Below are 17,192 nucleotides of genomic sequence, written 5' to 3' on the forward strand. Positions count from 1 at the left end.
CTTATCTTATTGATAATTGTATATTTATATATATATATATATATATATATATCATTATATAATGGAGTCCCCTTTCCAACAAAGTGGTTCCCACAAAAAAGATTTAAAAATTCTAACGGATATGAACATCCACTTGTTCTTTTAAAAAAAATTAAGTCACAATTTAGAAAGAAAAAAAAACATTTTTTTTTATATTATTGATTTTAGAATATGCATGTGGCTTATTTTAATAAGACTAGAATTAAAGACAGACGCTCCTCCCTTAATCAGACAAATCAACAATCTTCCCTACAAAAGGGGTTATATTTGAAAGGAGCTTTTGATTTTTGTTCGTTGATTAACAACCATGTCCAATAATTGTTGTAATATATAGGTCTCAAAATATGGATTTGAATTTTGAATAGACAATATAATATAATGATGAAGACAAACAATAGTACAAGCAACCTCGTGACTATAAATATTTATGCTTATTTTTTTAATGTTTTATTTATATTTAATGAGTGGAAAAAATTAGTATAGTACGTAAGGCTGGCATTTGACCAGGTATTTTGGAGATTAAATTTAAAGTTATGATTAGAATTCAATGTTTGTTTATGATATTTAGGACATGTTTGGAAATTAGGGCATATCAAGATAAAATTTCAATTTCGAATGATGTCTAAACAAGCCCTAAGTATCATAAATAAACACTCATGTTATGAAAATTACTCTCTTGATGTTAGATGATAACGAATCCTAAGTAGGAGTCGTTAAATTAGGATTTGTTAGATGATAACGAATCCTACTTAGGATTCCTCCGTAGATATTCACAAGTCTCCTATGTAAATTGCAAGTTCTTTATTTTCTATAATTAGGATAGATTTTGTTTTGTATTAAAAATTCTGTTGTCTATATATAAATCATATATTGGTAGTTTTGGTTAAGGAAGACATCAACGGCTGACCTTTTATTTGTCCAGTTTAAACTTTACACATGTTTTAAGAAACTGTAATTATCATAAGTATTTCACCATGATATTCATGTTGATTTGATACTCTTTTAAAGAAAGTATTTATATATAAGAGGTTTATTTCACTAACAAATATTATTAATTATGCTTTGAAAATCTAAATTTGATTACTAGAATTTTACTCTCTTTGTCCCTTTTTACCCATTCAATTTTGCCTTTTTACTTTTTATTTTCGACAAATAAAAAAAATGAAATATATTTTTTTACCTATTATATCCTCAATTTATTTAGAGAGTTAATATTTTAAAAAAATGTAAAACTTCTTTAATGAATAAATTGATTTTGGAATTCTATCAATTAATAGAGGTAAAATAGTAAATTTATTATATCAATTATTATTTTATTAATAGGTGTGCTAAGTAAAAAACGGACAAATAAATAGGGTGAGAAAAAATATGTAGTATTGAAAAAAATGACAAGTTTTTCTTCATTTGTTGAAATGGACTAGTTTAAAAGTATCACTTTTTAGTATAAGTGTCTAGTAAATGAAAGAGGAGGAGTATATTTTAATATTGTATATAACAATGTTCATTACTTCTAGACAAAAATAATTATCTCTTTTATTTACCCTTAATAGTCATTGTTCATGAAGATTACAAACACCTCAATTGTTAGGTGAGTAAATATTTAATTAAGAAATTAGATTGTAAGAGACAAATAAGAATAAGATAGCTAACATACTTCTCAATTAACATTTTCTTAAAAGACGTCTAATAGAAAAAAAAGATAAATAATTTGAGACGGAAAGAATACATTAGCATGATTCATTTCATAACAATTCCTACATTATTCCCTACATAATTAGTTTATGAACCGACCAACCTTATAACTCACAATTTTTATTGATCTCTAATAATTAATTAATAACAATTAGTATAATAATATGTAGCTTAGCCAAATACTCAGAGATCATGATAATCACACATTCACTTTTTATCCCAAACTTTTAAAGAGAATCCTAAGTACAAAGCCCTTTTTTTTTTCTCCCAATAAAAAAAGTAGAATTTTAGGGAGCAAATTAAACTCTTTAAAGAGAGAATTTTCAACTTTTTGTGGTCATGACAAAGATAGAGGAGCCTTAAAGGTATCGAAAGTATCTATTTCATTCTTTTTTGAATATAATTGGACAGTTATAAAGAGAATGCTCATGGGGTTTTCTGAAAAAGAGACAATATATATAGCATAGGGCATTGGGAATAAAGGATTCAAAAGTTGTAATGATTTATATTTTTCATTTTGTGTGGATATATTATATGAGATCTTATGTTGAATGCAAGACAGCACTTCAATATTCTGTGCAAAAAGAAAATAAATTCTCTTTTTGTACCAACTAAACCCCTCAAGTATATTTTTAGTTTGTCTTTCTACGACTATATATAATAAGCCATTTAAAAAAATTATTTCTATTTTATGTCTGATATCTATATTGGAGTTTGACTATTTTGAATTCGCGCCATGTAGGACCCCATCTGGGGGAATAAATCCTTACCAAAACAAATTCATATTAAAGACTCGAACCCAAAAGCTCTATCCATTGCGCCAAATCTTTTGGTGGTGACTATTAGCCATTTTATTGGTTTTTTTTTATGTACAATACTATTAGTACATGATATCCAAAAGGAGAAGCAATAAAGAGGAGAAAATGATCAAAATGCTCCTTAATGTACACGTGTTATTTTATTTTAGTCCTTAATGTATTATACATGATTACAATGGTCCTTAATAAAAGAGTATTTGTTTTGGTTTTTTTACCTTAAATCTAATAAAGATGTTAAAAAAGATATTATATTTAACGGTGGATCTCACATGTGGCTAACAAAATATACCATTATTATCTTCTTTGTTTGATCAAGATAAATACTTTTTGTAATACATCAAGGATCATTTCAATTATAATATGTGATACATTAAGGATCAAAATAAAGCAAACAGTGATATGTGATTTGTTAGCTAAGTGATTTTAATCTTTTAGAACCAAAAACAAATGTTGATATGTGAGATCAAAAGTACACATTTTCCCTTTCATTTCTTGTTTATGGGTGCTTTGGTATGGAGATAATTGTTTTTAGTAAAATATTTTTTAATTTTTTTTAATGTTCGATTAGTTAAAAAAATGGATTTTTTTCCTAAGAAAACAAGTTTCTTAAAATTCAGAAAAATGACTTTAATAATAAAAGTAGGGTAAACAAGTTTCACAAGTAGCATTACACATTGATCTCACCATCTGACATGCCTCATCTTCATTCCTACCTTCGTAGGCCTCACCCTAGCTCGCTTCACATAGTATTTGTCTAGATTAATACAAATGCTTTTAGAATAATATTTTCTTAGTTACAAATAAGTAAGAAACTCACTTATTTTCCTGAAAAACACTTTCTCTTCGTACCAAACACACCCTTAATATACGTTTAACATACATCGTTTATTGCAAAATAAAGAGTCACAAAGGACATGAAGAACTCCGATCCATCAACAACCGATATATTTCGTATTCGGAACTGTGATTTATAGCTAACACAAAAACAAACTTTATCGTTACTCCAAAACTCCGTTTCAAATTCTTTTGTTTTTCTTAGGAAAAAGTATAAAAATAAAAATAAGATCATGTGGTTCCAATAGGATGACATGAAAAAGGATATATATACTTTACTTCTTTGCCCATATGATGGACCCTCAAAAGTAGGCTTTCCAACTAAGAAATTTGATCTTTGGATACCAAAATGTCTCATATGCATGAATAAAGAAGACTTGGTGAAAGTGAAGATTTATATATATATATATATATACACAATAAGTAGCTGTCTCAAGGGAGCGTCTTGCGCATATTGTGTTGCACTTTGGTCATAGAGATAATGCTTTGGTTGGACCTCCCACAATTTTCTAAAGAGTGGAGACAAAAGCACTCCCTTCTTCAATCATACAATTTCCTATCATATTACCTATACCATTTTTATTCTTTTTGAGATATCTCACTTAGATATAAAGCTCTAGAAAATGACACATCACTAGACACATTTTTTTTTGGTTGTGTATATATATAGTTGGTGATGATGAAGAAGAACAAAAAGCGATTCATGATTTTTTGTTGTGATCGTATAAATTATTATTAGAGTTAATGATTAAAAACATATCTGAATAATCACATTTTGCAAGTTTTACACCTAAATTATCAATTGTTTTCTTGTCATAACTGAGCTAGAGCATCATTTATGTATTACAAAACACAACTAGTTGAATAGATGATGATTTCAAGTAGAAAGATGGAACAACGATTGATAATTGACCTAGTCAGCTTAAGGTGTGTTTTAATACATATATAGATGATGATGGTTCATGAAGGAAAAAAGAACAATTAATAGTTAAAGTGAGAAACTATTAACTCTTATCGTTATATCTAATTTGTAATAAGTATATATAGATAAGTACATGTGTGTATACAAACATAAATTCAAGTAGAGGACAATGAATGTAATTATGCCTAGCTTTTACACTTCTTGTACCATATTGGTTCATGATGGTGGATGAAATTTACATAAAATTGTGAAAGAAAAAAGTAAGGAGGCTTTAGCTTTTAAGCAAAGGTATATGGATATTACTACAAGGTATTATTTTTTATGTGAAAGGCTAAAGTTTAAAGTCAATAGTTGATAATAAGTAGTGATGTTTAGCCGAAAGCACGTTCTCTTGGGGGCCAAAAGGAAAAAATTTCAATGTATCAAATAGAATTAATTAAAATGTATGAAGATTTTCAAAATGTTGACTAATTGTGGTTACCTATTGAAGTTGATATTTGATTAGGTGTTGTTTTTTTTCTACTTTAAGTACACTTTCCCTTTCTGAATAAATTACAACTCCATAAATTAACCACACCAAAGGTGAAAGAAATAATCATTACATTCATCTCCAATACATTAATAACTCGGTGTCTGCTATTTGTATTAGAGACTCAACTAATTTGGATTTGCATCACGTAAGGTCCATTTGAGGAGAAACACTCCCTGGTAGAACTTTAAACATAATTAGAGCACAAACTCAAAATTTCTAACTAAAAATGAAAAGATCGTATTCATCTCATCACAATTCACGTTCTAATACATTATAAGTCACATTCATAAGCAAACCTACTAAAGGACTTCAACTACAATCAAACCAAACAAAATTCCATTGGAATGATCTATTGTCTAACTAGTCAAAAAGTTAATTTTTATCATTATTTTTCCCTCCAATTTTGTTTTAATGAAGAAAACAATACGGTATTAAATATTGCCATTAGAGGAGAATGTCCAAAGTGGATAATAATAAGTACCATAAATTAAACAATTAATCTATATGCTAGCCACATCAAGATTCCACCTTAAGATATGCATGCAAACAAAAACACATAGGTTTAATTAGTTACATATGAACGTGCTTAATTTTATAATATTACGTGTTCATTGTAGAAGTATATAAAAAATTAGCAACAAGCTAAGTTAAGCTTATCTGATTAGCAAACAACATATCCTTTTGAAATTAGTATAAATTAAGTACCCCACGAGTGATTAATTTATTACAATTGGAAACTTCTGAGAACAAACCCTTGGATCACTACTTTTTTGGATGACAAAAGGACTAGCAATTGGCATCTTTGCTTTGTTTGCATATTGAAATGGTTGACAAAACTTCTTTCTATTTATTGTTTGGTAGTGTTTGGCTGCTTATAATTGGAGCATATACAACTTTAGTCTTTAGTGAGCTAGATTGCATATTTATGCACTTCCTTTATAGTGAAAATAATTACACATTGACATGACTCTGAATTCTGCGAATTCTAATGCGAGTAGTGAATATCTAATAGAAAATTATTTCCTCGGATATATATGAGATACATACGATCATATTAGGTATAGTTTGTTTTAGATACATTGTATTCAAGTGTAATCCACATATATCTGAGATATACTGACTGTCTTGCTTGCCTCTCTATCAGTATTTCAAAATGTATCTGAATTACATAATCAAGTGTAATTCACGAGGTCGAAAATTGAAATTGTAACATTTTTAAACTGAGACTGAAAGAGATCATATCTAACTTAGGTTACTTTCTAAATTCCTAAATACAAACTATCAAGATACCAAGTGAGCAATTGGCCCAAAGCTAAAGTTTGGGCCAAGATAACGTTTATGATATTCAAGACATACATTTGCCACCTATTTTGTAAACTAGATTACTAAAACTTACACGGGTATCTCTTTTTTTAGCCCATCATTTTGATTTTCTCCTTAGAAAATTATCTTTCTGGAATATCAGACTCGGATCTAATATTTATTTATACATCATTCACTCTTACATAAAAAAGTTTTACCTGTCATTAAAAATTACCATGGACTTACAAAGTTTCAAATTACTATATGATTTAACGTTTTCTTACAAGTCTTTTTAGGTATGGGAGATAGTGACATATATGTATACATGTATAAAGTGTATATTGCTTCTGTATCTCATAAATCCAAGTGACATACAGTGAAATACAATGACATAGAAGTTGGTGGTAGAATGTGTATGTAGTGATTATTTGAAGTGTATGTGAAATATATGTAAGTTATACGCGTGATACTTTAGTTGAGTAAACCAATGGCTAAAGTGTGTGCTTGAATGTAAAGTGCATGTAAACTGAGAGAAGTGAGCGAGAGGGAAAAGTGACGAGTGAGATAGGAGAGAGGTGAGTGAGAGAATACATGCAAATTCACTTAGATACAATATGCTAAAACTAATTACATCTAATTTTGATCCCATGTATCCGAAATGCATCATACATGCATCTAAACATACTAGATACATGTATTCAAAATCTAAAATCAAGTAAAAGTCGTAATATAGGAAATTAACGTAAATTTAATTAATTAGCTTCTAAACTAGTAAGATTTCTATAAGTTACATTATCAATGTGATTTCGATTATGATAAAATATTCTATACATATGAATATATATTATGTTGAGTTTTGGAAAAAAGAAAAATCTCATTATATTTTGCAAGAATGGAAGCTAATATCTCTATTTGTGAAATTTTCCAAAATTTTATCACCAACAAACCATAACCAACCATAACCCATTTCAATAGAGTAAAAGCCTAAAATAGGGTAAAGACTCAAAGTCATTCTTGAGTTTTTACATAGTGTACTAATAATTTCTTGTGTTTTCAGTATTGGCGCACTTTTGGTCCTCTATCAAATTTTGCTTGTTTTTTAACATTCATTCTATCCATAATTTTATATATGAAATGTTATTTATATATTTAATAGAAATAATTATTCCATATAGAGAAGGTGATAAGAATATCACCTTGTTCTGCAAATGTTGAAATATTATTGTAGATAACCTAAGAACACATTAACATATGACGTTGTAAGAAAAGAAAAACGTGTACCATTGCATGTGAAATCAACGTGATTAACTTCTCAATTTTCGCTATAATAATATTTTTACTAAACATAATAAGATATTTTTCTTCTGATCTTCTCTCACATGAAGTTATAACATATAAAAATACGATTAAACATCTCATACATAAATGTGGATAAAATCAATATTGAAAAATGCAAAAAATTGAGAAAGAATAAAAAATGCATCAATATTGCAAACAAGACAGATTATTAGTGCTTCACGTGAAAACTCAAGAATGACGTTGAGTCTTAACCTAAGATAAAATATAAAAATACGATTAAACATCTCATACATAAATGTGGATAAAATCAATATTGAAAAATGCATCAATATTGCAAACAAGACAGATTATTAGTGTTTCACGTGAAAACCCAAGAATGACGTTGAGTCTTAACCTGAGATAAAAGACTATTTTGGGCTTTTTCTCCGTTTTAATACGTGGGATTATATTTGCTTCAAATTTTCTTATTACAAAAAAATCTCAACAACAATGGCGCTTTACCTTCCAACTTTCACCATTGCAGCTGCTTCAATCTTGAATCATTCAATCCAACACAAATCCAAAACCTCTCTTCAGCTTCACTTCTCAAAACCCATCTCAAGAAATCACTTGTCAGTTCCTCACAGCTCAACAGAGACTCAGAAATACGTCTATCCTGACCCAATCCCTGAATTTGCTGTTTCTGTAACTCATTCCTCTTTTCTATAACTGAAATTTTAGCCCTTTAATTAGAAGAATAGTAATAACTACTCACTGCTGTAACTTAATTTGCGAATTATTTGATTTAATTGTGAATCCCTAATTTGTTATACCAGTAAAGGAATGAAATGAGCCTGAGTACAGTAGAGTGAATGTAAAAGATTCATATAGAGGAACCTAACTTGTTTTGGAATTGTGCCTATAGTTTCCTTGAGTCAAGAGTCTATCAGAAACTACTTCTCTATGACTAAGGTACTATGCATGTACGCTCTATCTAGCCTCTCCAGACCCCACTTTGTGCGACTAGTTGTACGGTAGAATGACATATGGCTTTGGACTATTTTATCTTGAGTCAATGGTCTATTGGAAACAGTTTCTCTGAGGTTGGGGTTATGTTGTATATTGACCTCCTCAAACTTCACTTCGTGGGCTAGACTGAGTATGTTGTTGTTGTTGTTGTATGGTAGAATGACATGGGCTTAAATAGAGTATCTAGCTTGAAATTGAGTAGTTTTTTTTCGTTGTTGTTTAAGTTTATTAATTGATAGAATTGGGAATCCATGTTTTCCTTTAAAAGATAAGTTCTTTATAAGTATTGGAATGCATTAACTATTCTTATAGTCTGAAATAACTAGTTTGGTATTGTGACGTAGTTTATTGTCTCATATTGTAATTTATTTGTGAAATGTAGGAGACTAAGAAGTTCAGGGTGGAGCTCTTGAAGAAACTGTCCAAGGAAAAGGAGATTCTTGGAGATGAACTTGATGATGTTGTTAGTGTTTGTGCTGAGGTAAGGCTTTCTAATGACAGCTTTCCATGTTAGAAAGAATCCCTTTTTCTATAAGGTAGTAACAAAATGGGAACTGGATACCTCATGAATTGTTTGATCAAATGTCTAAGTGAAACATATAGCTAGATTTATTAGGATAGTATTAATCATAAGGGGTACAACAACAACAACATTCCACTGTAGTCTCACAAATTAGGGTCTGGGGAGGGTACGGTTGAGCATAAGCGAACCTTACCCCTACCTCAGAGGTGGAGATGTTGTTTCCGATAGACCTCTGGCTTAAGAGAAACAATCCAAAGCAGTCAAGAAAGAGAATAGACGTAGGTGAAAACATAACAAAGCATTCTGAACAGTAACTATTAATCATAAGGGATATTCAACTAAATTACTCTTTTTCTCATCTTCCAATGAGTAACTAATGACTAATCTGCCGCTTCAGATTTGTCCTCTCCTATAAAGAAATGAAAAAACAATTTTTTCCTAAAATCTTGTCAACCTCTGATCAAAAAGATATTCCTTATGTTTCATTTCTTTAAAATTTTTAGTAATGAACATAATGGCCTTATTGTTCCAATGGAGAGAAGAATCTGTGATTTCCAAATGAACAATTTCAACAAAATCTCTGAATTTCTTATTCAAATATGTACAACTCTATGTATTCCTCTATCCGCTGAGTACATTGAATGTACAAAACTGGAGTAGTAGGGGTGGAATTGGAGAAAAGTGAATACCTACTAGGTTTTCTGAAGTAACATATATATTTGATCAAATTTTTTTTAAGCTAAAGTGATAGATAAAAAGGACCGGAGGGAGTACTAGATGTAGAACATTAGGCATGTGTTTAGAACTATCATTGAATATGTAAAGATGCATTTTTAGTCTTTGCTTTAAATACCAACATTTGAATTAATATACTTATCTACGAAGAGATTGCAATGTTGCGAAGTACACATGTTTTATCGACTAATATGTAAATTCTAGGTCGATTAAATAGCACAACTGAATTTCGTAGTGTTTTTAAAGTGTACTGGTTTTCAAACAAGAGAATTCCAAGAAATTTGGACAGGATTGCATATATAAGATTTAATAGGTAACTGTTGCTTATGGCAGAGAAGAGTTATGGGGTTGTTATATCTCAGACAAGATATCCGTTTCGTCCCTATAGTTCTTGATAGTTTCATGTAGGATGAAGAGAAAAGCATAAGAAACTGATGTAGAAGGATCCGATTTCATTAAACGTGGCAAAACTAAAGATTTATTTGTAGCAAGATGCAATAAACTGGAAGTGAGTGCTTGGCAGATATGTCGTAGTTTTACTATATTTTGAACATACAACCATGGATCGATTGCTTTGAAGGGGTGGAATCGGAGCTTATAGCATTGAAAAGAACAATTTTATCAGTTTTGATTCGGATATTAGATGATAAGCGCATCTCAAGCTGGCTGAACAGGTGCAATAAGTTCTGCTTGCTACATACTTGAAATTAAATGGGTCTTGAGCATTAGGGAGTTCATCCAGTTAAGTCTATCAGTATCATAAAGTTGTCTTCCAATTGATGCTACAGCACTCACGTGTTTTTGTGGAGTTTTTGAAGATAAAAAACAAAATTCATGTACTTGCTGTATATGGTCCTCATTTGATATAAAGTTTGATTTGGTTAATGCTATGTGGAGAGCACAAGAGGAATGCACTACAAGGTCAAAAGTATACTTATCAATGTTTACTAGTATTAACTGGCTAATTTAAACGCATCTAGTGGTTTATAAGGACAGATTTTACAACAACAACATAGCCAGAGGGTAGAGCGTGCGCAGACCTTACACCTACCTTGTGGAGGCAGAACAACTGTTTCCGAAAGACCCTTAGCTCAAGTAACGCATAGTAAAGCTATAAGGACAGATAGCTTAGATGCAACTTTGCCGAGTTTACATTACATAACATGCAAAAGTTCTTGTAGCTTTTTCCTTTTATAAGAAGTTGTGAACTCTTTTGCTAACCTATAACATTAAGAGTATTTGGTTAAGAAACTTATTTTCTCTTTTGCTAACCTAAGGATGAGGATGACTTTTACTCCAACAAATATGATTAGGTGTGAGTGTGACTAACTTAGTTTGAATTTCTTTTCCTTCATCATTTATTTGGTTTGTCAAGACTTAGATGTTTCATTTAATGAAAGCATGTAGTATGTTGGACTGTTGGTAATTGGACCTATTAAAGAAATAGTACCAATAGAGAATTGGGAAATGAATATGAGAAAGGGGAAGCCCGGTGCATTAAACTATCGCTATGCAGAAAATTCAATATTGTCAACATAATTTGACTTTTTTGTAGTAGTTTGGCTTGTAAGCAGTAGATTGATATGCTAACCTCTCTCAATATTGAATGCTTTAATTAAAATGTGCTGACTTTGATTAGATCTGGAGATAATCAAAACCAATCACAGTCAGCACCTTTTTGGCACTTTGGGGTACGGTATTTATTATGCATTTTTAAGAATTTGGTATTCAATATCGTATTCGGTGTTCATAGATTTTTTATTTTTGAAATATCGGATACCATACTGAAAAACTTGCTTCCGTATACAATTGATGTATACCATATTATTGTATAGATAATAAAAATTCAATTAATCTGAATATAAATTATTAAAAGGCCTAAATCCCTTAAGACCAAAAGTATCTTGCTTTTACCACTACATATAAACTACTGAATACCGAACCATGCTGAATCACTTAGACCAGGAAAGTTGTGTAAAAAATTGAAAGCTGCTGGTTTTACTTTCTTTCTTAAGTTTGGGAGAGGAAACGGCTTTTAGTTAGATTGAGTTCATAAGTTCCCAAACACAGTTTCAATTTGTTTGTCTGACTTTCTTTTTTTAGCCTGTTCAAAAAAGAATATCTCTTTCACTTTTTGACAACTTCTTAATTCCAACTGACATATTTAAGATCACAAAGATTAAAGGACGTTCTAGGTATCTTTAGTTTAAAATCACAAGATTCAAAAGTCTTTCTTCACTTTCTTTAAGTTCCGTGCAAAATCAAAATAAGAGAAACAAATTGAAACAAGGTGACTAAAACACTAGCACTACCACCCATTATGATCTTTGATATAATTGTATATAATATCATGTTTATTGGTACTTATAATCTGACTTGTTTCTGACCTGGAAATGGTACAATGATTGTCATTTGAAAGTAGTATCTGGTACTCCTACTTGTCATACAATAGAAACATAGATGAACAGTTAATATCAAGCTGTACTTGGTCTTTTGTGCCACCAATGCTGGCATTTTCTAGAATAAACTAACACTTATTATATGATGCTTTTTTACTTTCATGAGTACTTAAAATATATAGTTGGTTTGTTATTCACTAGCTGTTACTTGAATCAGATTTTTAATGAATTCTTGCACAAAGAATATGGAGGACCTGGGACACTACTTGTGGAGCCTTTTACTGATATGATGGTAGCTCTCAAAGAGAGGAAACTTTCAGGAGCGGCATCAGCTGCACGAGCATCACTATTATGGGCTCAAAATTATGTTGATCAAGATTGGGAGACTTGGAACTCAAACCACCTAAGCTAACGAATAAGGAATCATGGTTTATCTTCAAAGTTATCCCGTAACTGTGTTGGTGAAAGATAACAGGTATCTGGTGGAATAGTCGAGGTGCACAACTATCGTTTGCAAAATAAAAAAAAAAGCAATGCTAGAATTCCGGAGAATATGTATTTTCCATTATAGGATGTTCTTTCTATCAAGGTAGAGTTAGTAGTAGTTCCATTTCTCTTCTATACAAAAGCATTATTGCTTAACATCCCTCATGAACTTAGACAATTGGATGAACAAGACATTAGAACCACCAACTTCTGCGAGTTCCTTGTGCATATCTTCCATGATTTTAGAAGTCCTCCGTTGTCCGGTGATTGAGTTGGCAACATTCATTAGCTATTGGACTCAGAGATACTCTGTAAACTCGGACGCCATGATTTGGACCTTGAAGCAGCAGCACCAGCAGCTAAGTTTGTTGTTCCAGGTCTTTGCCTGTTTCCTTCATGTCTTATAGCCTGCAAGTGATCAACTCTATCTAATTAGTAAACTTGATAGTCACTTTCATGTTCTCAACTATTGAATTCTTGAGAATATGTACAATTTACAAGTGATTAGTTCAAAAGTATTAATTACCTTGTTCTTATCTGATTCAGAGTTTCGAGCTTCAAGTTCACAGCTTGACCTTTGATTTTCTTGTAACTCTGGCTGATTCTTCTTCATCTTTGCATGTTTCTTAGCTCTCAATACCTTCATCACCTCTGTAATCAAGAAAAAAGAATTAGCCTTTTGAGTACCAATTTTGCATTTGATCAAAGAATCACATCACATCACACACACACACACACCCACATATATATGTATATTACCTTGTGTTGTGACAAGTCTATAAGCTCTGCCAAGGACTAAAGTATCCGTTGGCCGGAGAAGCTTAACGCGTGTGAAACGAACAGTTTTGTCATCAGAGTTGTTTGGAAGAGGGATTATGAGAGAAACATAGTGACCAGGGTTCATTTTCATAACTTCACTAGCTGTCATAGGCCAATACATCCTGTCTGTCTTACCACTTGGATGTTGTATTACTAGTGCAGCTGCATCAACAGCCTGGCAATTCCCCATTTGGTTGTTTTTTCTAATTCACTTTGTGAATGATGTTTGATTTCTTAGAAGAGGAGGAGAAGAAGAAGAAGATGGATAAGAAGGAGGAAAGGAAGAAGGAAGGAAATAAGGTTATGAAATAGACAAGAGTCTCTTTCCAAGCAGTGCCCACTTTCTTTGTGTGTTTGTGTGTGTGGTAAAATAGGTCTCTCTCAAGCTAGCCTAGCAATACCCTCCCTTCCTCAACTAACTTATATAGTAGTTATATGTATGCCACCCAAAAAGATAAAATTTAAAAAACATTATACAAGTAGTATACAAAAAAAAAAAGTGATTAAGTAAGCTCACTTTTTGATGCTCTAGTGGTCCAACAAAGTGTGTTTAGAATCAGAGGTTTCAAGTTCGAATTTCAGTAATGACAAAAAAATATTAGGGGTTTGGCAATCGGTATGACGGTTTCTGTAAAATGTTTTCAATTTTCTCATGTTCGTTGGTCAGATATTTTGAAAAACAAACTCTTTAAAAAATGAGGAAAAATAATGTTTTCTAATGAAAGTTGGAAAAACAAGTTGCATTAGTGACATTCCGTAATTATGTCTTTTCCACCCTCCAACACAACTCATCTTCTCCCTCAACACCACTATCCCCATCCCCACCTCCCATAGTATTTGTTTGAATTATATTTAAATGCTTTTAGGAATTTCGTTATCTACCGAAGGCAAGAAAAATAAGTAAAATATCCATTTATTTTCCTTTGTATCAAATACACTTTAGATGATTTCTTTCCATCTATATTAGCTAAGATAGACAGATAAAATAAAAAAATTCAATGGACTATCGTCAAATTTTTTATAACAGTCATCCTTTATAAAAACATTTCACTGTAACAAATCATATTTATCTGTGAAATTAATCTTTCATGTTACCATGTTATGTTATATATTTTCTATCACAATTTCCCCACAATATATAAAATAATCATGACAAATGGGACTATGTAGACTCTTTTAAGTCTTACCTCTTCCAAATCCTAACAGTCCACTCAAACTTTTGTCAGGTGATCAGTTTATAGTACCTTTATAAAAATATCAAATTGCACATTATAATAAACTTTAAAAATTAACAAAATATGACGTCATCAACCGGCAGAGTCCTAGAATGCAGGTGAGCTTGCCACGTGTTTCAACGCCGAGGGGCCGGGATCTTGGACGGCCATGCCCGCCGGTGTCGACGGAGTCAACAAAGGACAAAAAAATTTCAATCATCAAACAAATAAAATAAGATAAAGTAATACTTCATCTGTTTCAATTTATACGACTCACTTTTCTTTTTAGTCAATATTAAAAAAAATGAGTCATAAGTTTATAGTCAAACTTATTTTATGTCTTAAGTTTCAAAAGTTCATTTTTTTAAAAAAAATTAATGTTAAATTAAACTGTATCATATAAATTGAAACGTAAAAAGTAATACTACCTAACATGAAATAATAATGATATTTACAGGTCAATGCCTAGATATGAATGAAAAATAATTGAGAAAAACAAATCAAGGCGTGTACCTGAGATTCTATTGTCGCCCCCATCTAACGTATACTCCTACTTACCCTATTTTTGAAAAATATTTATTTGTCCACGTATTTTTTTAATTGTTTATTGTGAAATATTACTATAATATAAAATATTGATTTCACTAAAAAATTATTTGATAACGAAATATTGTTATAAAAACGGTATAATGAATATGTTTTCCAATAAAATTATCCTTAATAGTGATTTTATTTGTCCAAAGAAAATTATAGCATTGAAATTTCAATTTCGATTTAAATTATACGTGTATAATGTCACATTCTTTCATATTCATCCAACTAAAGTCAAATTTTGGTTGTAGATTACTAGTGGGAATTATTGTTTTCAATCCATACGCTCAAAAAATTATTTTCTCATGGACTTCAATATATCTTAGTATTATCTTCTTCTTCTTCTTCTTTTTATCAAAATGAATTCTTAAATGGTCACTCCATTAATATTGAAGAAAGTTTTATTTAAAGAAAACTAAAATTAAGTAAAAGATGTGTTATAAATTGATAATTATTAGTTAAGCGAGTGATCATCTAAGAATCAACGGTATATTCCTTTAAAATGAATATAAAATGTTATCTTTCGATATATTTCGTGAACCTAATAAATCTTTAAAAGAAAATAATATATATATATATATATATATATTATGGAATATTGTCTTCTACCCATGCCTTACACATTTGCTGGAAGAACTTAAAAAATAATTATTTATTTGTCTTAAACACTAGACTAATCAAATATGATTTTCTCTTCTTCTTTCTACACATGAAGAAATTAATTACAAAAGAGAGAGAGGAAGTAGAAAAATGAGGCGCATATAATTGAGAAAATTATATATTAGAAAGGACGTTTTCTCACATAATTAAGAAGAAAATGGAAATTCAAATATGTGATATTATGATTCTATTATTTGTAAATTATACTCTATTAGCTTATTTTTAGTTGTTCAATTTAAACTTTGCATGATCTTTGAAAAATAATGACTAATATAATATTTTATCGTAATACCCACATTAATTGATGTAGGTTCTTGAAAATTAATTAAAAATATTATTAAAGATAAAAAATGAAAAAGTAATATATATTTTTATATATTAAAATTTAAATGTGAACTGAGGGAGCAATATCATTGATAACAGAACAATTAGATACTTGTTAGTTGTTCCCTTTCAAATCAAGAGCTTCCCTTACAATTAATAATTACTGTCATATATATATTTTCTTTCTGTTTTAATTAATGTGACATATATAATTAGAAGCGTTACACAAATTTTAATTTATAGTCCTAAACATAACATCACATTTATATAGTTGTATAAATTAATAAAATTTATTATCTTAAATATATCATAGTATTTGTATGGTAATATGGTTTATAAAAACTTTTCATTAAAAAAATAAATTTTAAAAGTAAAATTTAAGTATTATTTTTGCTTTGTGAATATATTATTTATTTTAAAACTGCCTAAAAAAGAAAATACATCACATAAACTGAAATAAAAAAAGGGAAAAATGTATATAATAGCAAACTATTAATTCAAATTAAATGCTATAAATATACTTTGATTTAATTGTACCATATAGCAAACTATTGCTATTTTCGCCACTCTCCCTGGTGGAATCTCGCTCGCCTCTCTCGCTTATACAAACAGAAACGAAATGTATAAATTGCGCTTCTATTTGTATAAAGCGAGAGAAAATTGTATATACACATGCAAATACATATATCTTCGTCCTATACACTTATAATTATACAATACAAATATTTCTCTGCCCAGTTCTCTTTTGCCTTTCTCTCTTTCTCGTTTTATACAAGCACAGATTATACAAATATAATGTATAATTTATGTTTGTATAAAGCGAAAGAGAGAGCGATTTTTGATATACAAATATTTTTGTCAACGATTTATACAAACGAGAGGCTAACAACAATTTATACAAATGACCTGCCAGCAAAATTATACAAATCTGAAGAGGAGCCAACGAATTATACAATTGCTTCTTTTTGTATATATGTATAGCGAAATAGACATAG

At 30.2% G+C, this 17,192-nt stretch overlaps 2 protein-coding genes across 3 annotated transcripts; one reads left to right on the forward strand and one right to left on the reverse strand.

Moving 5' to 3' along the window:
• Positions 1–7,878: 7,878 nt before the first annotated feature.
• LOC102606000 (uncharacterized) lies at positions 7,879–12,622 on the forward strand. 2 transcript variants are annotated; one of them, XM_015312591.1, is made up of 4 exons: positions 7,879–8,122; positions 8,829–8,927; positions 11,344–11,395; positions 12,321–12,622. In XM_015312591.1, exons 1-3 carry the CDS (start codon positions 7,928–7,930, stop codon positions 11,353–11,355), a joined length of 306 nt encoding a protein of 101 aa, XP_015168077.1. In that variant the 5' UTR covers positions 7,879–7,927; the 3' UTR covers positions 11,356–11,395; positions 12,321–12,622. The 2 variants fall into 2 exon arrangements, with proteins under 2 accessions (XP_015168077.1, XP_006355944.1); XM_006355882.2 differs by lacking the exon at positions 11,344–11,395 and having other exon boundaries at positions 7,881–8,122.
• Positions 12,623–12,637: 15 nt separating this feature from the next.
• On the reverse strand, positions 12,638–13,807 carry LOC102578241 (uncharacterized). The gene is made up of 3 exons (XM_006355884.2): positions 13,349–13,807; positions 13,116–13,240; positions 12,638–12,997 (listed from the first exon to the last, which is right to left on the reverse strand). Exons 1-3 carry the CDS (start codon positions 13,596–13,598, stop codon positions 12,875–12,877), a joined length of 498 nt encoding a protein of 165 aa, XP_006355946.1. The 5' UTR covers positions 13,599–13,807; the 3' UTR covers positions 12,638–12,874.
• Positions 13,808–17,192: the final 3,385 nt, after the last annotated feature.

This window comes from Solanum tuberosum, unplaced genomic scaffold (genome assembly GCF_000226075.1).
Source record: "Solanum tuberosum cultivar DM 1-3 516 R44 unplaced genomic scaffold, SolTub_3.0 scf00210, whole genome shotgun sequence".
NCBI lineage: Eukaryota > Viridiplantae > Streptophyta > Magnoliopsida > Solanales > Solanaceae > Solanum > Solanum tuberosum.

Coding starts and splice junctions, on each gene's coding strand:
- LOC102578241 (XM_006355884.2), bottom strand. CDS start 13,598: ATGGGGAATTGCCAGGCTGTTGATGCAGCTGCACTAGTAATACAACAT. Junction 13,241..13,348: donor TAGACTTGTCACAACACAAG/GTAATATACATA, acceptor TCTTGATTACAG/AGGTGATGAAGGTATTGAGA. Junction 12,998..13,115: donor CTGAATCAGATAAGAACAAG/GTAATTAATACT, acceptor GATCACTTGCAG/GCTATAAGACATGAAGGAAA.
- LOC102606000 (XM_006355882.2), top strand. CDS start 7,928: ATGGCGCTTTACCTTCCAACTTTCACCATTGCAGCTGCTTCAATCTTG. Junction 8,123..8,828: donor TCCCTGAATTTGCTGTTTCT/GTAACTCATTCC, acceptor TGTGAAATGTAG/GAGACTAAGAAGTTCAGGGT. Junction 8,928..12,320: donor TTGTTAGTGTTTGTGCTGAG/GTAAGGCTTTCT, acceptor TACTTGAATCAG/ATTTTTAATGAATTCTTGCA.